This window comes from Phaseolus vulgaris, chromosome 1 (genome assembly GCF_000499845.2).
Source record: "Phaseolus vulgaris cultivar G19833 chromosome 1, P. vulgaris v2.0, whole genome shotgun sequence".
Taxonomy (NCBI): Eukaryota; Viridiplantae; Streptophyta; class Magnoliopsida; order Fabales; family Fabaceae; genus Phaseolus; species Phaseolus vulgaris.
This window is the reverse complement of record NC_023759.2, coordinates 270,220-294,104: the sequence shown is the minus strand read 5'-3', so window position 1 is coordinate 294,104 and position 23,885 is coordinate 270,220. Positions and strand designations below refer to the sequence as shown.

Below are 23,885 nucleotides of genomic sequence, written 5' to 3'. Positions count from 1 at the left end.
TTTTAAAAGAGTTTTCTAAATTAAATGAAACATTTAATTTATGATTTAGGATTTAGGATTTTCATATTTCCTTTGTCTAGAAAGGTGAAAAGGATTATTGTATCAAATCCACAAGTATTTTCTTTGTTGAATATTAGGGTTTTCAGAACTAACTTAAAAAACTGATCCTACTAAGTAGTGTGACTTTTGAACCTAGTTTCAGAAGTTCCATAAATGACAGCATACTAAGCATTCAATTGTGGCTAGCTGTCTTGTCCCCACAGGAATTTATTTGGAGGGAAATGGATCCTTTGACATTGCTAAAATTTATATAATGTCATGGATTTAAATATAAATATATAATAAATAATAAATTTATAATTAAATAATATAAAAATAATAATATAAAAGGATTGTAATGTGATTTTATTAAAAATGTGATTAGTGAATCCATCATTAGCCTTATTTTTAAGTCAAAATTCCTCATATTCTAATGTGTTATTTCAATGCCACTTTGAAAATGGTTCTGGATTAGCCAGATTTCAGAGTTTATCACTCAATCCATATTTTTTTCTTACATTCTATTAATTTTGTAAATATTTGATAATGAAAATGAAGGGTAGAGATTCTCATTCCTTGAAAATGACTTATGATAAGCTCTTTTGAAACCTCTTTATCGACTAATAAACTCAGCTCTAAGCTATACTTTAATATTAAAAACAACAAAATCATTTTTTACAGCATTTAATACACAAATTAAAATATATATTTAATAATTTGTATAAAATAAGAAATATATTACTTAATTGAATAACATATTTAAAATTATAAAGTTACTTTAATTTATAATATTGTTTATTATCTTAATTATTTAATCAATATTTTATTTTATTAGTCATGTTAGTATTAAAATAGAGTTGATAATAAGGACTAAGTAACAAATATTAAAGTTCGAAAAACTAAACTTTTCATTTATTCTAAAACTTGTTTAACAAGTTTTAATTTAATAAATAATTAAATTATTTGCTTAATTTTTACATTACAAGAATATGATGATGGTATGATTACAAACCTAATTATACTCTGAACTAAATTTCAGCAAGTTTTAAGACTTCCAAAATAATTATTCTTTCTATGATAATTCAGAAAGCTCGAACAGACTTATATTTAAAGTAAGTACGATTAAAAAAAATCGAATTTTGGTTGGGTGTGAATAATTATCACTGAATCAAAATTAAAAGCAGAAAAAAATTAAGTGTTTTTAAATGATAGCATTATTATTTTATTTTTTTCAAAATGTATCATAAAAATATTAATTAAAATATTGTCCAAATGCACCAATCAACGTAACATCATCAAATAATGAAATAACGTGCAATATATTTAGGTTATGAATGCATGCATGCACATTAATTTGGTTCAATATTTATTAGACTTTATGGTTACGTTGCAACATATAACTAATAACAAGAAGAATTTGACCAACCTTATATAATAAGATTAGTTGAACTATGAGAAGCATTATTTTCAATACACTTTAGAATTTCTTCTCTTGTGAATTGATTATGAATCCATATGCATTAAACTTTATGGTTACACCAACCAACCAATTATCAGTACCATATTATAGTCTTTATGTACTCTCTTGGCAATAATGTGTAGTTAAATTTTATTTATGAACATGTACTTTTTTTATCAATTTTTTTCACATTTTTTTCATTACTATAATTCATTAGGTATCACATTATTTTTATAAATTCCACTTATTCTTTCTCCTTTTTTGTATTATTTTTTTTGAGATCTTATACAAATTTTCTGCAAGAATTCTTTCTTCGTGTAGTATGTTAAAAAGTGAGATCTTGTATCTAAGATCTCAAAGTGAAGCTCTTGCTCTACCAAACTTATATTATTTATGTAAAAAAACTGTAATTAATAATAGTATTTAACATTTTTACACATGTTTATTCATAATTCAACTAATTTTAACTAGTTAATAGTGTAAAAACTTTTATGTTAGCAGATTTACCATCAAATCAAACTTTCATATAATATTTTTTTGTAATTTTCTTGGAGACATTAGTTATTTTATCCTTTAATTATTATATTCTGGGTTTTGTTTTATTCTATTTTGCTAAATACCTAGTCTTCAAAATTGAGGTCAATAATAACACAGCTAATTATCATATTGATAATTTATTTTATTATTTTTCAATTTTTTTTCTTAATATTAAATTAAAGTTTATTAATTAAAAAACATTAAAAGTATATTCATTCAACCATGATTACAACTTTACAAGCAGGTGAATTTAAGTGCAATTTTTTTTCTAAGATGTAAATATCAACATAGTCATTACCCGATCCATAACCCTTGCATTTTGAAAAAAAAAATGATATAATTTTTTTTTAAAATTAAATAATATTTTTATGAGTTAAATGGACAAATTTTATATTTAATATTTGATTGTTACTATTTGTTGCAATGTAGGGTTAGAAAAGAGCAATACAAAGAACATCTGAGGCCATGTAAAATAGACCATAGAGGATAACAAGGAATGGACCAACTAAACCTTAATTTTCAGGCAATTTCTCCCTCCACCATATCAATTGCAGCATGGACCCAATCAGCTCTACAAAATGACAAAAATACCCCTCTTAAATGACAAAAATAACCTTACACAAAAATGGGAAAAATTATTTTTGAAACTTTTATTTGAAATATTTTGGATTTCAATTTTCAGAACATATTTTTGAATTCTGAAATCTTTTATCCAGAATGTATTTTTAGTTTTGTGTTCAGAATTTTTTTTCCAGCATGTATTTTTTTATTTCTCAATTATAATTATTATTTTGGAATAAGGATAGTTTTGGAAATTTAAAAAATTGATATAGTGGAGGTTAAAATTGATATGGTGCAGGAGGGTAATTTTGGAAATTTAAAAAATTGATATGGTGGAGGTTAAAATTGATATGGTGCAGGAAGAATTTACCTAATTTTCATACCACAAATCAAACCCTACTGGGCCCATGACGTGTCACAGTCATAGTCTCTGGCCCACTTGTTAGTGGGTATTGATGGAGGCCCAGTCTAAAAGTAGGGCCCAGGCAAGGCTGGTGCCAACTGCTACCATCTCATTAATGCCCACACACTCAGTTAATTTTCTATAGTTTTTTTAGAGATTAATTAAGTATGAATACCAAATAAAAATTAAGAATTTATATTAAAAAACAATATACACAGTAAATTATTTACGCAACTAAACATCGATTTCAACCTCACTTTTTCTTTCTCATGGTTGCTTATTTTTATTTCTTTTTTATTCAAATATTCCGTATTCCTCTTATTAAAATTTGATTTAATTTATTTAAATGGATTATTTAACCAAAATACATACATAATATATTTATTTGAAATTTATATCACAAGGAAATTGTAAAAAGAACTTAATATTTTCTTAAATTATAAATTATTGTTTATTTTGTTTCAGATATATTAAAACAGTAACATGAATTTAACTCAAAATATTTTAATTGGATTAAAAAAACTCAACCCAACCCAACCTATCTATAAATACCACACAAAGTAAATAAATCTAAAATTTTATAAAAATATATTTGATTAGAAGGTCTATATTATTTAAAAATATATTTTACACCTAAAAAATAGACATATATAAGTAAGTATATATATATAAATTATTATTATTATATTAAATTTATTATCATATATTAAAAATAAGAAACTAATTCATATCACATATATTTGCAAGTGAAATTTAAAGTAGATATCAAGCAATTATTTTTAATAGATTATAAATACTTTTAGTTATCTACTCCTTATTGAACGGGTAAAAAACATGAATAAAGTTTGTTAATATGTTTAAATAGGTAACAGTTTGTTAGCGTGTAAAATAATTGAAAGTAAAAATAATATGTTGAAAACAAAAGTAACCAACAAAACGATGTCGCTTTCTTCAGATATAATAGATCCTTACATCATTGCACATTTATCGAATTGCCAAAAGTTAAAAAAATTTAAAAGTAACAGTACAATATGAAAAAGAGCTAAATTATTAAAATTGTAATGAAAAAATAGGTCATTAAATCTTAAATATATTGGAATTTTTTTTATTTAGTGTAAGATATGAAATTTATACACCATTTAAAAATAAATTATATGTGATTATATATTATTTTATTTTTTCTGTCAAAACTTACAAAAATTAAACAATAACAAAAGTATAATTAAAGACTTCTCATGCTAAATATTCTAAATAATTTTGTTATTTATATAAACAAAGTAATTAATGAATATAGATGAATATCAAATTTTAGGAATATAGGCTATACTATATTGGAATGTTTAAACACATAACGATTAATGAAACAAAATTATCTAGAAAAAAAAAACTTGAAATTTATAAATTACTTTAATCTGCATACACATCTAAATTAGGTGTCAAACTTTGTAGAATTATTTTCAAAAAATTAAAATGTAATTTTATCAATTTAACAGTCAAATCTAAATTTTTCATAGAAAGGGTTAAATATGATTTAGTTTCCTTATAAAATGTCGTCTAAACATTTTTATTTGACAAACAATATGGCTATAATTAGTAAATTTTATCTCAATCAATGTCAGAAACACACATGTCATTTCACACTAAAATATATCACTATTATTTCTCATAATAACAAAAAATTACTATGTTTTTTTTTTCCTTAGACAAACCCACCAGAAAGAACAATTGCAAGTCCTTCTAGCAATAAATGACCTGAAAGGTAAAGGACACGAGTTGTACCAATTAATTTATTTTAAAATAAGAGAGCACCAATAAGTGTTTTTGAGACATTAATGAAAATATTAATTAAAAGTGTGACATTTTCATGAAAAATATATCATTACCCTCCCTTTAAAAAAAAAAATCTAAATAATAACTTCATGACCAATAACATAAGAATTAAAAAACTTATTTGTATTACTCTTAATTTTATAAAAATTACTCCTACACTATGTTTTATTCATTATTTATTGCTTATATATATTAAAAAATGAAGTAAAACTTGTTTATACATATATGGAAAAATAGAATAATTATATATCTTGTACTAATGGTCCATCCTATTTTAATAAAATTCTTTTTGTATTATTTCCATGAGAAGAGTACGTAGGTCACTAAATCTTCTCTATAAAAAAGAGCATTGTTATTTGTTCTCCAATGCATAGACAAAACTGAAGTGAGTAGCCATGGTTCATCTTACTAAGCTCTTTTCTTCTTCTTCTTCTTCTTCCTTTCAGTTTCTTTCTTCCTACATGCTTCGTTTTATACTGTTGCTGCTATTTGTTTGCTGCAAAACAGAGGGTTTGTTGAAACTGCCACCAAATGTGTCGGTTCCAGCAGTGTTTGTGTTTGGAGATTCAGTGGTGGACACAGGCAACAACAACAACAGAACAACATCATTTGCTAGGTCTAACTTCCCTCCATATGGGAGAGACTTTCAAGGTGGCATTCCAACTGGTAGATTTAGCAATGGAAAGGTTCCATCAGACCTTATAGGTACCTATATATACACTCTCTTATCTCACTCCTATGTTTTATTTTAACACTCTTATCTTAACAAATAAAATTTAAGTTTAATTCAATAAAAATAATTTGTAAATAAGATGAGTATAAAAATATGTAGAATGAGATTTGAATCCATTTTTATATTATAAATCGTCTTATTTATAATTCATGTGAGATCTTTAATACTCTTTGTGTTCAGATTGTGAATAAGTGTGTGAGATTAGATATTTATGAGTAGTGTGATAACTTATGTATGAAATTAGATATTAATGAGTGGTTCGTTAACGAGTAATACGATAAGTTTAACACAAACTCTTATTATACTACAAGAAAATCATGAAATAGAAACCAATTTGTAGAAACCAAAATAATTAGTTGCAATAGTAACTAAATTAGAGATCATTTTAGAAACTAAAAAGAAATTTGATTTCTAAATTAGTTTCTATTATTTTCTATTATTGTTAAATAGTTTCTAAATTGGTATCTAATTAGCACCAATGTTTTTGCTACCACATTTAAAAACTAAATAATTGGTAGTTAAAATGCTAATTAGATACCAATTTAGGAACTATTTAACAATAATAGAAAATAATATAAACTAATTTAGAAACCAATATTTTTTTAGTTTCTAAAATGGTCTCTATTTTAGTTCTTATTGTAACTAATTATTTTGATCTCTAAAAATTGGTTTCTATTTCATGATTTTTTTATAGTGTTAAAATAAACTATATTAATTAAAAATAAAATTAGTTCATAATATATAAGTGAAAACTTTTTTTATTGAGTTAGAGTTGACTTGTTAAAATAATCCAATTTTTCTTCTAATTTGTTGGATAAATGACAAATTTTAGCAACTTAATTAACCAGAAAAATGATAAATCCATTTTCCCTCGCGTGGGTATTCACATGCAACCTTTGTATGATAATACTTAAAGAGGTATATATGTATCTTTATGGTGAAAAAAGTAAACCCTGTAAAAGCTTTAAAATGGCAAACGATATATATTCTTGTTTTTCTAAGTAATAATGTGCAATGATGAAAGAGATGATGTAGAAGAACATAATAAAAGAGAGGCAAAGTGACAAGTTCACAAACCTAATAATTGAAGCTTTGGAATTGAATATAATGCTATTTTTTTATCAACAAAAAATAAAATTAATTAAAAATATAATATAAAAATAATTAAAAATATAATATGGTGCTAAAATTAAAAATCAATTTAAATGTCTCAACTAAAATCTAAATACACCTTTAATTGCTAAAACAACATATAATGTATAGTTAGTTAAATATGATGAAAAAAATCGAAAGAGTATACTAAATATTTCATTAGTCATATTATTAACGAGTAGTTTTTGTGATCTAATTTTATTGATAGACTTTTATTATAAAATATTATTTTAAGTTTCTATATTATACACACTAAATATAAGTAATAGACAGGAAAAACAATATTTATTTGGATTTCATTGTAAATTTCTTGTTCATACCTTATTTAAAAACATGTACGTGAAATTTCACCCAATTTCATTTATTTAATATATTGCTAGTTCACTTAACCCAAATCCCCCATACGTAAAAATTTTCTTAAACTTTTTTTTTTGGATGCAGTGAAATGTATTTTATTTGCTCAAAACTAATTTAAAATATGATAAATATCGGTTAAAAATGATTTTTAATAATATATACATGGCTGGTTTTATGTTTATGATCTACATTTGTGAAAATGCTCACTACAAAATTGTAAAATGACATAGAAAAATTGTATTTTATTGTGGAGAATCAATTTGCCCCCTATATATGATGAACAGAAGCAAAGCCTTGTTATTTTTATCATAAAAAAAATTAATTATATGAAGAGATATAACAATATTTTTTGTGATATTTTCTCTATCTCATATCAATAATTTCATCACACACTTTTTTCTATCTCTCTTTATTATAAAAAATTGTATAAATATAATTATAATAAGGTTAAATTGACAAAAAATATTTTTAAATGATATATAAATCATTTCAAAACATTTACGTTGACTATAATTTTTCTACTGAGAACATATTAAAAAACATTTATTTGAAATATTTGAAGAATGCTATTTATGAAGTTGTTTTATTTTATTTATGTTATTTAGAAGTAAACTTATGAATATTATTTCTGCATGTGTGACAGCATAAAGTATCATCACCCCACTGTCATGACAGTCACTGACATAAATAAAAGATAACATTTAAACCATTGAGAAGGACTTTTGGTAGCTTATATTTTAGTCAGAGATGCTACAATATGAACAAATTATTCTATTTTAATTAATAATGCCTTCATAATATAGAGAAAGAAATGTAAGAATTTATTTTTTGGTTTAATTAATATGTTATAGAATTTTTTTTATGTAAACAATAATTATCAAAACCTAGCTACTTTTTTCAGAGGACATAAAAGAGAAGAGAAAGAAGACGATACTACACTAATGGGAAATCAAATATTTGATATATATTTTTTAGTTTTAATAAAAAACTATTTTTCTCAGAAAAGCATGTGTTAATTTTTAAAATTTTATTTTCCTTTGTTTGATATTTCTAGTTTTATTTTCTCTCCCTAAGGAATAAGTTACACGGAGACGTGAAAGCGGAATTAGATTTAAGATGTCGATAACATATAAAAAAGTTAATTCTATTTTTCGACTTTAATTTTTTGTTTGAATTGTGTATAGTTATAGTGTCTCAATTTTAAAATTTTATTAATTTTTTATATTTGGAATCGAGAAAAATTAATTAGTTTTTGGTTGTTTTTTCTATTTAAAGTCCAAAATTATAATTTTCTTGGAAGTTTTATGAGACATTGTGATATGAATTTTTTTCCGTTATAAAATAATTTAGATAAAAATGAATTAAATTAGAAGAAATCTACAAGAAACAATATTAATATTTGAACGGGAGAATTTGGATTTTAATTTTAAATAAAATTTGATATCTCAACATATAATCAAATATCGTATATATTTTCACTAAATCCCTCACTATATTTCATACTAACTCGTTTCACAACATTAAATATATTTTTTAATTATTAAAAAAGTAAATTTTAAATCTAATTAAAGTGAAATTTATAGTCACTTAATTAATAATATTTTTAATAAATTACGATAGATATTAAAAATATAATTATTTTTTCTAAAGTTTTATATCTATGTTTTCATTTTCACTTGTGAACTTTGGGGTATTTATTGACCTAGGTTGAGTTTTTAATTCACTGCCTCAGATGTGCACATGCAGGATCCCTATATCTGACCAATTAAGCCACGTTATTCAATATGGGATCCTTTCTTATAATATAGTAATAATAATAATAATAATAATTAATAGATATAGTGCAATTAGAAATTAAATAACTGAAATGATTATTATTATTTTTTGGTTATTATGCATGTGGGTGGGACAGGTTGGTAACAGACATAATAAAGGCACTGGTTGAAGATGTGACTTTTTTTATGCATGTGGGTGTGTGTTCTTACTTGTTACTGTTTTTTTGTGTTGTGATATAACATAAATGATGGACAGTTGAAGAGTTGGGAATTAAGGAGTTTCTGCCACCATATTTAAAGCCCAATCTTCAGCCTAGTGATTTGGTCACAGGGGTCTGTTTTGCTTCAGGTGGCTCAGGATACGACCCTTTGACATCCGTAATAGAGGTATCTACTCTATCTATACGTAGGTTAACTTATCTTTATACCACAAATTATACATTCTTAACTTATAAGAAAATTTCATTTTATAATAAATGAAATGAGTTAACTTTTTTGAATCAATTCTTATTGTTATGGTTAGTCTAATTCGTTAATTCGATACACTAGTCTTTCCGTTTGTCTTTTTTATTTTTACATCTTTAAAGGAAGAATTTCATGATTTTGAAATTAAAATTGATAATAATTAATATTTTATATAAAACTTTATTTATATTAATTATTTTATAAATTATTTAATTCATTAAAATATTATTGATATTCATTTTATTTTGTTAGATATTAAATATTTTTTTATTAAAATGTTAAAGTTTGATTCAATTTTATTGATCTTCCTTACATCTTTATTGTCTAAAAAGTGATATTAGTAACTACAATAAAGTAAATATAGATTCAAAACAAAAATTTACAATTTTTTTTAAAAAAAATGACAAGTTGTAAATTCACCATCAAAACATGTTACTAATTTCATCTTGTATTATCTTAACGAATCAGTTTGCTATTAACGAATCGAGTCAAAATAGACCGAACTAACCTGATTCCTTTCTTACTCTTATTTACAAATAAAAGTTATATGATTTACACAAAATCTCACATAATCTTAGGGCTATGATATTTGAATAGTTTAAACTAATTGAATTTTGATGATATGATAAAACATTACATAAATTAGAAAAAGATGTATTAACAAGAAATAAGCAGGGATCAATCCCAGTGAGTGGGCAACTGGATTTGTTCAAAGAATACATAGGAAAGCTGAAAGGTGTGGTTGGAGAAGAAAGAGCAAAGTTTATCTTAGCCAACAGTCTTTTCATTGTGGTAGCAGGAAGCAGTGACATTTCCAACACCTATCGCACTCGTTCTCTGCTCTATGATCTTCCTTCTTACTCTGATCTTCTCCTCAACTCAGCTTCTAAGTTTTTAACGGTAAGAAAATATCTACATATGTCAAGTTGTATAGTGATGTCAAACATGAAAGCTTTAAAAAAAAAATTATTTTGCTTATAACACCAGAAAAGATTCATTCATTGATATTTAATGCTATGTGTAGTGTTGAGTCATTGAATTCATTGTTCAACTGAGGAAAAGTGCATTTTTTTTGTTTGAAAGGAATTGAATGAGTTAGGTGCAAGGAGGATCGCAGTATTCAGTGCACCTCCAATTGGGTGTTTGCCATTTCAGAGAACAGTGGGGGGTGGAATAGAGAAAAAGTGTGCACAAAGGCCCAACAACTTGGCCCAATTATTCAACACCAAATTGTCCAACCTCTTGCATTCTCTCAATCGCAACTTTCCCAATAGCAGAAATGTTTTCATCAATATTTATGATCCTCTGCTTGACATTATCCTCAATTACCAAAAATATGGTAACTAATTCCCAAACTACAACTTTATCCTCGATGATTTTTCAATAAAAATACTTATATTCCAAAAGAAAATTTCAAATAAAAACTAATTTTAAAAACTAAAATAAATTAAATTAGAGACTATTTTATGAACTAAAAATTATTAGTAAAAATTTATAAAATAGTTTTAAAATTGATATTTAACTATTAGCTACACAGGTTTTAGCTACTAACTACTTATATTTTAAATTAGTCTCTATTAGTCTTTTTAGATATCAATTTAGAATCTTAAATATTAGTAGTTAAAATTTTAGTAACCGATACCAACTTAAAAACTATTCTATGATTTTTTATTAATAATAAAAATCACTTATTTTTTAGTTTTTAAATTAGTATCTAATTAGTCAGTATAGTTTTTTTTTTATCAGCAATGTAATTAGTTAATGTAGTGACTAATTATTTTTTGTCTTTACATACGATTATTATTTAATAATTTTTTTTTTAGTTTTAAGCAATTTTTTTGTGAAAGTTTAGAAAACACATAGTATGAAAATGAAATGTGATAATATTTTTTTGAGCAGGGTATAAAGTTGGGGACACTGGATGCTGTGGCACAGGGAGAATAGAGGTTGCAATATTATGCAACAGTTTGGATTCCACTTGTTCAAATGTTCATGATTATGTGTTTTGGGACAGTTTTCATCCCACAGAAAGCGTTTACAAAAGGCTCATAGCTCCTATTCTTCAAAAATATTTGTACCAATTCAAGTGATCTTTTAGGATTCCTTCTGCTTAATTTCCCACTTCCTTCTTTTCGTTAGCTCAGAATATCTCTGTGTTCCTGTTCCTATTTCTCAATTTCAATTTGTTGAAAGATTATGTGGATTCATTATTAGTACTCACCAACAAATAGAACCCTTGTTTGCTTGATTTTCAATCTTACTAGTATTATATAATGATTGTATATTTCGATTTACATAACTTAAAAATTGAAGTTAAAGAACAATTTAAATATATAAATATAAATATATATATATATATATATATATATATATATATATATATATTTTAATTCACTGAAACTATTACGAAGTGGATTTAAGTCTAACTTAATCCCATAAAAACCTGCTCATGAGGTTGAATCTCCAACACACCCCTCACGCCAAGAGTGACAGCTCGTGCGTGAGATAATATATGATGGATGGTCCAATAACGACCCGATAACGGGTGACCTGATAAGTCCAACAAATACTCGCTATGATAAACTTGAAATGACTCTGATATCATATTATGAAGTGGACTTTAAACCTAACTCAATCCCATAAAACCGACTCATGAGGTTGAGGTTTGCGCCACTAATATACAATGAAATGTCTTCGTCTCTAATGAATGTGAGATTTCCAATAGAAACTTTTATTAAAAATTTGTTTATTTATTTTCAACTGTCACCTACAAAGTTTTTACTTTTTTCCTCGACAAAATAATATATTACTAGAATTTATTGATACTGATCATGCATGAAATCGATATGATAAAAATAACAAGAACATTTGATCATGCTTTTCTTTTATGTTTTCAAATCATATAACTAATAACATTAGTGTGAAAAAGGTTTTTACTTGTGTTATTATTTGTTAATAATCCCACGTGAATATGGATAATGTAAATTTGCTTTAGACCAAATCTCTCCTTAAAAACTTTTAATTTATGTCGGATATAATATAACACAGAGTTTGACATAAAGTTGAATTAAAAAAGCAATTTAAAAAAGTTCATCATTTACGTTCGACCATGTAATGTTTGATGAAAATTTAAGTTGGATTTAGTATAATCCATCATAAATTTACGTGAAAAAGTGGTCAAACATAAATTTTGAACATTTTCTTAAAAAATAATATTGTTTTTTGCTTCAAACTAGAAAAGTGCCAATAACAATAATTAAAAATTTCAACTAAAAAATATAGTTTTACAAATATTAAGTGATACTTTCTTTTTAATAAAATTCAAAATGATTTGTCTTTTAAAATAAGTAAAAATAACAGAAATAAAGACTTTGAGCCCAACCCATTTCATTTGTGGAAAATATTTTCTACTTCCAATTTTTTGAACATGCACCCTACACATTTTTAAATTTCCAAGAATACCCTTCATTCTAGAAATACAAATTCATAATTAAAAAAAAATACATTCTAGAAAAATGACTATAAAGGACGAATACCATTTTATTAATAAATTGATTTTAATATTTTTTTAATATTAAAAATTTTAAATTCATGTTTAAATAACATAACACGCTTTTAGTATAAAGAGTAAATAATAAAAAGCTGTGTGAATGATTTAAAATAGGTTTTACGTGGAACACTTTATAGTTCAAACTAAAAAAAGTTCTTCTTAATTACAAAAAAATGCCATTTGTATTTTCTTCATTACTTATTTTTTGGTAACCCAACTTTACATTAGCAGAAAAGTTTTTTAAATGATGAAATTTAATCAACACGGAGTTTTTAAAGATATTTTGTGACAATAACTTCTCAATACAATTTTCAAAAAATCAACAACAACCACATTCATGTCTCATGAATAATTAATTGAATCTATTATTAGTGAAGATAAAGTAGTTGATATTTTTCCCAAAACAATTAGGAAAAAGTCTTTTATGTGTCTCTTCGTATTTAAAAACCTTTAAAAGTGAATGTTAACAAACATCAGTTTAAGCCATGGTCTATTTATTGAGTTTTAAGTTAATGGTTATTATACTTTTTGTGTTTTTTAATTACTTTAATTTGCACTGTCCCCTATAAAAAAAAAACTCATACTATTGTAAATAGTATATATTCATCTTTTCACATACATTTCTTCTTCAATTTTTTACCAATTAAGTTATAGAACACGACTTTTTTATTTTTATTTCTTTCCGTATCACTGTTATAATCTCACATTATTTAGAAGTCGAGATCAAAGTCAGTTTATATACTCTAATTTATTGAGACGTTTTTTAAAGACAAAATTATAACAGAAACTCAAAAACTAAAAAATCAAACAAGAGATCCTACATCGACTAGAGATAAGGACAATTCATTGTATATAAGTGGGTGCAAACCTCAACCTTATAAGCCGATTTTATGGAGTTTAGGGTTAGGCCTAAAGTCCACTTTGTAACATGGTATAAGAGCCATTTCGATTTTATCCTAACGAGTGTTTGTTGGGTTTATTTGGAGATCCCACAATTCATTGTATATATGTGAGGAAATTGTAAGAATTAAATGGTACTTTGAATTAAATATTAAGCAAGACCCAACTAAGCACATGCATGTAATTAGTGGATTCGTTGACGAAACAAATGGCGATGGAATAATTTGCATGACTTGTATTCATGCAAGAGAGCACAAAACGATTATGAAAAGATTGTGTGGACAATGCTCAGTGATTTCATTTGCAAGATAATATAATCAACATATCCACCATCTAACTTTACGGGAACTGCTCAAAACCTATTTATTATATGCGACACATTATTAATTACAAACCCAATAAAGTACGACATCACAAACAAATAACATTAAGCAAAATACTTTAATATATCTTTAAGAAACTTTTAGATGTTCTTAGGCAACATTGTTTATTACAAACACATTTTCGTTAAAAAAAATAAAAAAGAAGAAGCAAAGAATCACATATGCAACATAGACACGGATACTGATACGACACGGATACGGACACAAAGATACGTATAATCTATAAAATGTATGACACAAGGATACAAATTTATATATTACATAATTAGGAATTATATAAATTGACAATAAAAATTTATGTAAACAAATATGTTTCAATTTTTTTTTGTGGTAAAAAGATGTTTCTTGTGTCTGGTTCAAAGGGATTTGTTCTTTATTTTTATAATTATATTACAAATTTATACAATAAATTTGAGTTTTAGAAAATTAATGTATTTCTTATTTTTAAAATTGTGTTAGAACCGTATTAACATTGTCAGAAATTCAACTAATATTTTTTGAATTAGACACTTCATCAATACGTGTTTTACGAGTGTCGGTATCCAATACATGTATTCAACACAGACATATTATTTAAGAGACGTGTCTGAACCTCATAACATTCCTCATCCCTACCAATGAATTTTAAACAAGAATCAATAATTTCAAACAAAAACATATAAAAACACGTGGCGATGATAAAGCTAAATTTTGAATATTTGATCGAGAAAAGGTTTTAAATTTTGAAAGAATTTTCGATGACGATTTTTAAATGAGAAAGCTTTCGTTACCAAATTGACAAGTCTAATTAATTGTTGGGGTTGGACAGAAAATTCAACACTTCACACGCGTCTGCTTATAATTTGGTTATAATTTTTTATTTTTATATTTGAATTTGGTGATTACTGATGCAACTGACACCTAACTCAATTTATGCATCCCTGTTTTATTTATTTAATTAATTAATGCTTCAACACCAGAACTACAACTCCCCCATCTGAAAACGATTTAATATTCAAAATTAAAACTTAATTGAGTTATAAAATTCTGTTTAATTCAAGCTTTCTCTTGCATAAAAGAGACTAATTAAGCATAAGAATGGATGAATTGTAGAATGTTCTAAAACAATGGATTTTCTTTCACAAAAATAAAAAATTAACGTACTTTCCCTAGTAAAATTTAATATACTTCATTGATTATTGAAGTCAGAAAAATTAGTATTATAAATAAAGACTATGCACACTTTGTAACTTCTATACCACAAATAGAATGCCCATATGTTTCTTTTTAAGTGTTACTTCTCTTAAAAAAAATACTTTTATTTAATTATAATGTTTTAAAGGGAAAAATATTTTTTTTTTATATTTACACCCTCCTTTTTTAATTATTTTACATAAAACATAGAAATAAAAAAAGTTAAAACAGAAAACTTATAAATATTTAAATTAAAGTAAATTTTTGTTTTTACATTTCTTGATTTTTCAAAAAAACTTAAAACTACACCTACACAACTAAAAAAAAAACTAAATAAAGGGATTTTTGGTTTCTTAAAAATATTTTAACTATAGACTGAATTATTTTCCTACATTTTTTTTAGATAATTTTATAAAACATATATATTTTTTTTCTATTCATGAAAATAGCTAACTAATGCTATAAGGTTTTGGTCACAAACTAATCTAACACTAATTGAACATGAGAAAAATTGACTATAAATTATTTCCATCAAAATTGACTATAATTAGTGTTCTTAATGCACTTTTTTATATATATTATTTTAGTGTACAGGTTTAAAAAATAAAAAATAAAAAAATCATGAAAAACGGATTAAAAAATTAAAGATATTTTTAATTCCTGTAAACTAAGTCAGCTTTTAATTTTTTTTGTAAGAAAATATTTATTTCTTAATTTCTCTAAAACTCGAAGTCGAAACTTTGAATTTTTACTATTTTTACATTAGTTAATTGCTTATAAGTTAAATAAAATATATACCATTATTGTAATATAATAACATTATGTGTTATCTCTAAAAAATCAATATAAAACTTATTTATTTACCCTAAAATAAATATTAAAGATTAAAAATAATAATTTAAAATTTTAGATACGTGAAAGTAAACAAAAAAAAAAATTAACAAGAATTTGAACCAGCTTTTTAAAAAAAAATATGCACCACAATCAAATTTCACTAAAGAGATTAAAAGTATATTTAATTTTTAAAAATAATTACAAATACGTTATATTTATTTCTTAATCATGTTTTAATTATCTTTGTCGGCGTTTGCTAAAAGATAATATAATGACTGAAAAAATTGGTGGTGATGACACAGACAGCAAAAATTAAAGCACTCAAGATTTTTCTTAAAAAATGTTTAGTATTATCAATCAGTTTTTTAATTAAAAAATTGAATAAGTATTTATACATATAATTAATCAATTATACTAGTTTAAGTTTTTTTAAAAATATTACAAAAATAATAATAGTAATAAATAGCCTAATTTATACACTAAGATGAATTTCAGAAAAATCTCTAATTTTTTTTAACTTTGAAGATTCATACGATATATAGTATTATATCTTTAATGTCCAAAATAGTAGTTTGCTTGTTCAAGAATTACGAAAATCTAAACTATAAAAAAATTGGTTTCATATAATTACAATATAAATTAAATTACACTCGCTGTTTTTCTTGAATTTGCTCGATATTCCTCATTTTTGAAAATCTGTAGGAAATTACATAATTACTCACTTTGTCTCAATTTTAATTAATTAATTTATTATTGTTATAAATGATAATTTTTAAGTTTATTTTTACGTCGCTTTCTTCTCAAATAAATAAATAAATTTGTAAATTTTATTTCATCTCTCTTTTTATTTGAGACTATTCAAATGAATTGTTAGATTAAAGAAGTAAATTACCTATATTATAATTAATAAAAATAATAATGTGTAGTAAATTTTTGAATTTTTTAAGAATATTACACAGTTAAATTCTTCTAAACTTTATTTACATAAATAGACCCATTCATACCTTTTAAAAGTCTGATATATGAATAGTAATAATTTTTTTATGTAAATAAAGTTTGAAGAAGTTTATTTATTTAATTTAAAAAAAAATATTTGTTTGTGAAAAAAAATGTATAATATATAATTCAATTAAATTTCTAAAGAAAACTACACTGAAATAGGTATGACCTATTTAAGGATTTTCTTTTTGCATATCAAGACAGAAAGAATCAATGTAGATGGATGATTGAGTTAATTTGACGGATGTAGGTTGAAATTTGACAATGCTGTGATATCATTTAATATAATATAGTACCATCATTAATACTGTAATATATAATAATAATAATAATAATAATAATAATAATAATAATAATAATAATAATAATAATAATAATAATAATAATAATAATAATAATAATAATAATAATAATAATAAGCATGTGTATAATTTTTTAAAGTTCCAAATATAATTTTTGAAAAGAAGGTGTTATAGTTATATTGATGCTTGAATTGGTAGTTTGAAGTAAATAACATGTGTTAAAATTGAAGTGAAGTTATTGTGTTATCCGTAAATGAAATTTGTTTATAGATTGATATTGTTTAAATAACATTTAAGTGAACGAGTCATTATTATAAACACGTTTATTATTGCTTAAACTTCAGTATAGATGCTCAAGCGATAAAATGCAAAGTAATAATTGGTCAAAATACAATCAAGAGGGTGAATTAATTTTAAAAAAATGACAGCTATCGATTTAAAAAATATATTTTAAAAATTGTTCTTTACGAGAATAACTATGTGTAATAATCAATGATTAAAAAAACAAAAAGAATTTAAGATAATATAAATAAGATAAAAAAAACACCAAATTTTATACTTGTGCGATTATACTTCAATCTACATCTAGTTAATGAAACTACTTTAACTTAAAATCATTCATTGCAATACCTTTCAAAAAGATTTAGAAGATAATGAAAACCCACAACACAGTCAAAACAAAAAAGAAAAAATACTATCTAATATTTGACAAAATTAAAAAAAAATAAAAAATCTAACATGGTCATTCCATTTAATGTATCTTGAATACTTCTTTTTCCAAAAAGATGTAATATATAGACTAAAAAAAATCATAAAATAAAAAACAATTTTTAGAAACCAAAATAATTAGTTGCAATAGTTACTAAATTAGAAACCATTTTAGAAACTAAAAAAAATGTTTCTAAATTAGTTTTTATTATTGTTAAATAATTTCTAAATTGGTATCCGATTAGTAACCAAGGTTTTTGCTACCAAATTTAGAAACTAAATAATTGGTAGTTAAAACTTTGATTGCTAATTAAATACCAATTTAAAAACTAATTAACAATAATAGAAATTAATTTAGAAACCATGTTTTTTTTTTAGTTTTTAGTTATTATTGCAACTAATTATTTTAGTATCTAAAAATTAATTTTTATTTCATAATTTTTTTTTATAAAACTCGTAGGATATTTCTAAAAAAAATACCAAAGTTCTATTTTTAAAAAAAATATGAAATGGTATGAATAATAAGAAGGTATGATTTTTTAATATAGAATTGATCATGAAAGGAATAGAAAATTAAAATCACAAAGCACTTGCATGCATTTATAGAGTTTGAAAATTTCCTAAAAAGAAAGTAATCATTAATGGGTTGACAGAATCGTGAAACTGTAATGAAAAGTTCCGGTAGCCTGACATAATGATGCCATAAATGAGTTAAAAAGAGAGAATGATGCACATCCAAATTATATAAGATGTTCATCCTTATCTATTTTTATTCAACAAAAACAAGCACAATCAATCATTTATGTTTCTTCTTATGAAGCTCCCTTCTTCTTCTTCTTCTTTCCCTTCTCCTTCTTCACTCTTCCGTTTCATATTATTATCACTAACAACACTTCTGATTGTGTGTGAAAAAACTAGGGCAGTTGTGAAACTGCCACCAAATGTTTCAGTTCCTGCAGTGTTTGTGTTTGGAGATTCGATCATGGACACTGGCAACAACAACAAGAATTTGGCAACAACAGCAAGGTGCAATTATCCACCATATGGTAAGGATTTTAAGGGAGGGATTCCTACTGGCAGATTTAGCAACGGAAAGGTTCCATCTGACTTTATAGGTGTGTGCCCTATTTCTCATCTCTTCTTTTTGTACCATGTTTGTAAAAATTTAATGTATATAGTTTTATCTTTTGTATAACCTCCAAAATGTCCAATGCAATCATAAATAGTATAAGACAATCAAAGTTATATATATTTGACTCTTCAAATAAATACTACCAAATGTGTTAGAATAAAAATGCAAGCTGAATGTATTATTTTGGGATTTAAGTATAAATAAATTTAGTGAATTTTATATTTTTAATTGGCAGAAATGTTAAACTAAGTTTAATTTAAAAATGTGTTATGTATTAGAATGTATAAAACATTTTTCAATGGAGGGCATAAAATGTTAAAACTTTTGGCGGTGACCATGACATCTCTCCAAGTCATTTTCTAGGTAATTATGATATGATTTAATGGTTTATAGAATCAAACACTATTACAACTAAATCATTAAATAAAAATTAATTTTAATTTTAAAAATAAAAAATAAAAAAAATTAATTTTAATTTTAAAAATAAAAAATAATTAATTATTATATTTAATAAATTAAATACCATTTTAAAAATTAAAAAAATATTAATTTTTATTAGATAAATAATTTTTAAATTAATATCTAATTAATTATCAAAATTTTAATTACTAATTATTTAAATTTTAAATTTAATAATAATTTAATAACTAATTAGATATAAATTTAAAAACTATTTATTAATAAAAGTTTATTTAAAAATTAATAATTTTTTTAATCTTTAAAATGGTATATAGTTCCGTCAATATACAAATTAATTATTTTTATATTTAAAGTTAATTTTTATTTAATAATTTTTTTTATAATGAAGAATTATTTATAAGAATAATAATTAAAAGCACTAATACACTTTTAATCATTTAAAAGAAATTGTAAATAACTTTTATGTTTCTGCACATATCTCAGTGTAATTTTGTATTGTACCATGGTAAATGTATCAGTTGAAGAACTGGGCATAAAAGAGTTTCTTCCAGCATACTTGGACTCAAATCTTGAACCTGGAGAATTGGTGACTGGTGTGTGCTTTGCATCTGGTGGCGCAGGATACGACCCTTTAACAGCACAAACATCGGTACTCATGCTTAATTTCATCTCCAAATCGATTCATTGATTTCTCTTGAAATGGTTTTGATGCTATTTCTAACTCAGTGTCAGTGCTGTGATACATAGTTGACTATATCTTTATCGGGTCAACTAGATTTGTTCAGAGAATACATAGGGAAGTTAGAAGGGATTGTTGGAGAAGACAAGGCCAAGTTCATCTTAGGAAACAGTCTCTATATTGTGGTATTAGGGAGCAATGACATTTCCAACACATACTTTTTAACCCGTGTTAGACAACTGCAATATGATTTTCCTGCATACGCTGATTTTATGCTCTCCTCAGCTTCTACCTTCTTGAAGGTATGCTTTTTATATAAGTTTGATGAAATCAAACATAGTACCATGTTGTAACTAGTGTTTTATCAGTTGTAATTGTTTGATCCAGTTATAACTGAGCTTTAACTGTGTTTTATCAATATCAGTTATTTTTTCTGTGGTGATGTTCACTGTGTTTGATATTTGGTGTGAAAACAATTGAAAGGAAATATATGGAAAAGGGGCACGGAGGATTGCAGTGTTCAGTGTACCACCACTAGGGTATTTGCCATCACAGAGAACTATTGCAGGAGGAATACAAAGAGATGTAGTAGTGAAGATAAACGACGCCGTACAGATCTTTAACACCAAATTGTCAAAGAAACTTGACTCTCTTCAACACAATTTTCCAGATAGCAGAATGGTGTACATTGATGTTTATAACCCTCTTCTTGACATCATAGTCAACTACCAAAGATATGGTAATTTCACTTTTCACTTTTCCAAAAACACATTCTAATAATATACATTTATTTGCAAACTTACCTATGTTCCAAGCTTGAACAAACCTTTAAAGAGACTTTGGCATTTTATGAGTAAAATTTGGTACTATTTCAGCTTCTTTTTTGGAATATAAACTTAGATCGATATGTTTATTTCTGTTTAGTTTATTTTAAAAAATTAGAGCAACACCTGTGTTTTGCACATGCATGAGTAGATAAAGAAAATTAAAAGGTAGGTCTGTTCATTTAATAACACTGTTGATTGAAACAATGAAAACATTGAAAGCACAGACATGTCAGCAGTGGGCTATGGTGACTGAATAATTTAATTACACTCACAGTCAAAGAAAGAACCAACAGATACGTCATTGGTTTCATTAATTTTTTTATAAACTAACAAGCAATTAATATTACTGATAACAATATTAAACTATTCATTGATTCTTAGTTTTATTTTTACATTTTTTTGAAAATATTTATAACTAACTAAATATATTTTAGTAATCATAACTTGTTAGTACCAAAAATGTCTCCTGTTAATTTTTTATACTTAAAATTTTTGCTAATGTGTAATTTTCCCTTTTGAGTAAAATTTGTTATATATTTTATTTTTAGGTATTTTAAAATTATTAATTTTGATTTACTGCTAAATTTTACAAGAAATTTAAAATTTAAAATGTCAGGATAATATGTGTTAAATTTTATCATTAAACTTTAGTGGATCGTTTAATAGATTAAGGGTTTAAACTTGTTAAACATTGTTATATTATGATTTTTTTACTAAAAATATGTAATTTTATTTATTAATTATTAAAATGAGTAAATTTTAAAAAAAATATTAAAATAGATAAATTATATATAGATAATATTACTTTAGTTGTGATTTGATTATATTAAAATCATGATAACGTGTCACAATTTTAATGTAAGACGACTTTAGTATATTCAAATTTCAACTAAATTAAACCATCTTAACACGATTAACCTATTTTAATAATTTTTTAAAATTTTATTTATTTTAATAATTATCTTACGAAATTGCACATAAATGTTAAAAATACCTTATATTATTCGTTTTTTTGCAGGGTATAAAGTGGGAGACAAGGGGTGTTGTGGCACGGGCACAATAGAGGTTGTGTTATTATGCAATCATTTGACTCCATTGTGCCCTAACGATTTGGATTATGTGTTTTGGGACAGTTTTCACCCTACTGAAAGTGTTTATAAAAAGCTCATAGCCCCTATTATTGGAAAGTATATCAACAAATTCTTTTGAGCTACACTTATCAAATTCATTATTTAAAATCAAAAGTTGTAAACATATAGGTTTACAAGAATAGAAACTTGTATCCTATTCTTTAGAATTACAAAAATTTAGTTAGATTTTAGTCTTATCCAGTGTTTAAGACTACAATTGATATGTGTAATTCTTAAGAATTAGAGATATATTAATTCTACGTTCTTAAAAATTATGTGTTGTTGTCAAACTTTTTTAATATTCTAATTTTGAATAAATCCCAAGGGTATCGAGCAAATTTTTTGGGATGGTTAGTTTGTTTTTTTTGGCAATACAAAATTAATAAATATGAACTACTTTAGGGGTGATTCAACTCTTATACATAATGATAACCTTAATCACTCTCAATAGACATACTTCCATGTATGGCTTTACAAAACACTCCTAACTTAACCCATAGAAAGTCACCTAACATATTAAGTAAATATCTCATAAGATCATCCTAATGCAAACCATTGGGTCTATGCACCAATCAGAAAAAAAAAAACGCAGACGGTGACTTGGATGAAATTCAAGACCAAGTTTTTAATTGGACCAACGCAAAAGTCTCTACTACATCTACTACTCCTCTCTAAAGATAATCCTATTTCTGTGCCTCCAGACTTCATTAACTACTGCGATCCAAGTCCCTCCCCAAACCTCATCCACCGAAGCCGGTGCATTGCTCATCCTAAATTGGGAAAAGTTTATGAAACACACCCTCCACACCCAGCCATACACAACAATGGTTCCACAATAACCAAACAAATCTACATTGTAACTTTCACATGAGAAAAAATAAATAAATTAGACATTTAAACTACAAATACTCAAATTAGACAACAGTTAAATATATTGCCTTATTCACAGTGTGATCAAATTCGTCATTATATTTATTGCTTGTGATTGAATCAACACTACAAGAAAATCATGAAATAGGAACCAATTTAGAGACCAAAATAATTAGTTGCAATAGTAACTAAATTATAGACCATTTTAGAAACTAAAACAAAAATTGGTTTCTAAATTAGTTTCTATTATTGTTAAATAGTTTCTAAATTGGTATTTAATTAGCAACCAAAGTTTTAGAGACCAAATTTAGAAACTAAATAATTGATAGTTAAAACCTTAGTTGCTCATTATCGATTGAAAAATTTAGGTTTAATGCATGTGCATTTCATGTTTTTCTATCTTAGAAATCCTAAATATTTTTTCCAACTACCATCACTAGTAAACAAATGATCTTATTACCCATAAATAATGTCGAAATAAAATCACAAAGAATTTTGATCCTAACTATGACACATATAGGAAAAGTGTAATAACATGATGAGTTTTTTAATGGAGCTATTTTGATGATTTTCTATGATAAAATCACAATCTTTATATAAGTATTTTTCTTTCTTGAATTCCAGTTTCAACTGCTTCATCGTTGAGAAGATTTCTGTGTGATTTATG

At 24.8% G+C, this 23,885-nt stretch overlaps 2 protein-coding genes across 2 annotated transcripts; both read left to right on the top strand.

The window, feature by feature from the left end:
• Positions 1–5,185: 5,185 nt before the first annotated feature.
• LOC137816317 (GDSL esterase/lipase EXL3-like) lies at positions 5,186–11,557 on the top strand. The gene is made up of 5 exons (XM_068619412.1): positions 5,186–5,534; positions 9,103–9,233; positions 9,987–10,211; positions 10,395–10,650; positions 11,211–11,557. Exons 1-5 carry the CDS (start codon positions 5,225–5,227, stop codon positions 11,399–11,401), a joined length of 1,113 nt encoding a protein of 370 aa, XP_068475513.1. The 5' UTR covers positions 5,186–5,224; the 3' UTR covers positions 11,402–11,557.
• Positions 11,558–18,890: 7,333 nt separating this feature from the next.
• On the top strand, positions 18,891–22,620 carry LOC137816316 (GDSL esterase/lipase EXL1-like). The gene is made up of 5 exons (XM_068619411.1): positions 18,891–19,275; positions 20,231–20,361; positions 20,460–20,693; positions 20,875–21,130; positions 22,237–22,620. Exons 1-5 carry the CDS (start codon positions 18,963–18,965, stop codon positions 22,425–22,427), a joined length of 1,125 nt encoding a protein of 374 aa, XP_068475512.1. The 5' UTR covers positions 18,891–18,962; the 3' UTR covers positions 22,428–22,620.
• The last annotated feature ends 1,265 nt before the right edge of the window (positions 22,621–23,885 follow it).

Coding starts and splice junctions, on each gene's coding strand:
- LOC137816316 (XM_068619411.1), top strand. CDS start 18,963: ATGTTTCTTCTTATGAAGCTCCCTTCTTCTTCTTCTTCTTTCCCTTCT. Junction 20,362..20,459: donor CTTTAACAGCACAAACATCG/GTACTCATGCTT, acceptor TGTGATACATAG/TTGACTATATCTTTATCGGG. Junction 21,131..22,236: donor AGTCAACTACCAAAGATATG/GTAATTTCACTT, acceptor GTTTTTTTGCAG/GGTATAAAGTGGGAGACAAG.
- LOC137816317 (XM_068619412.1), top strand. CDS start 5,225: ATGGTTCATCTTACTAAGCTCTTTTCTTCTTCTTCTTCTTCTTCCTTT. Junction 9,234..9,986: donor CTTTGACATCCGTAATAGAG/GTATCTACTCTA, acceptor AGAAATAAGCAG/GGATCAATCCCAGTGAGTGG. Junction 10,212..10,394: donor CAGCTTCTAAGTTTTTAACG/GTAAGAAAATAT, acceptor TTTGTTTGAAAG/GAATTGAATGAGTTAGGTGC.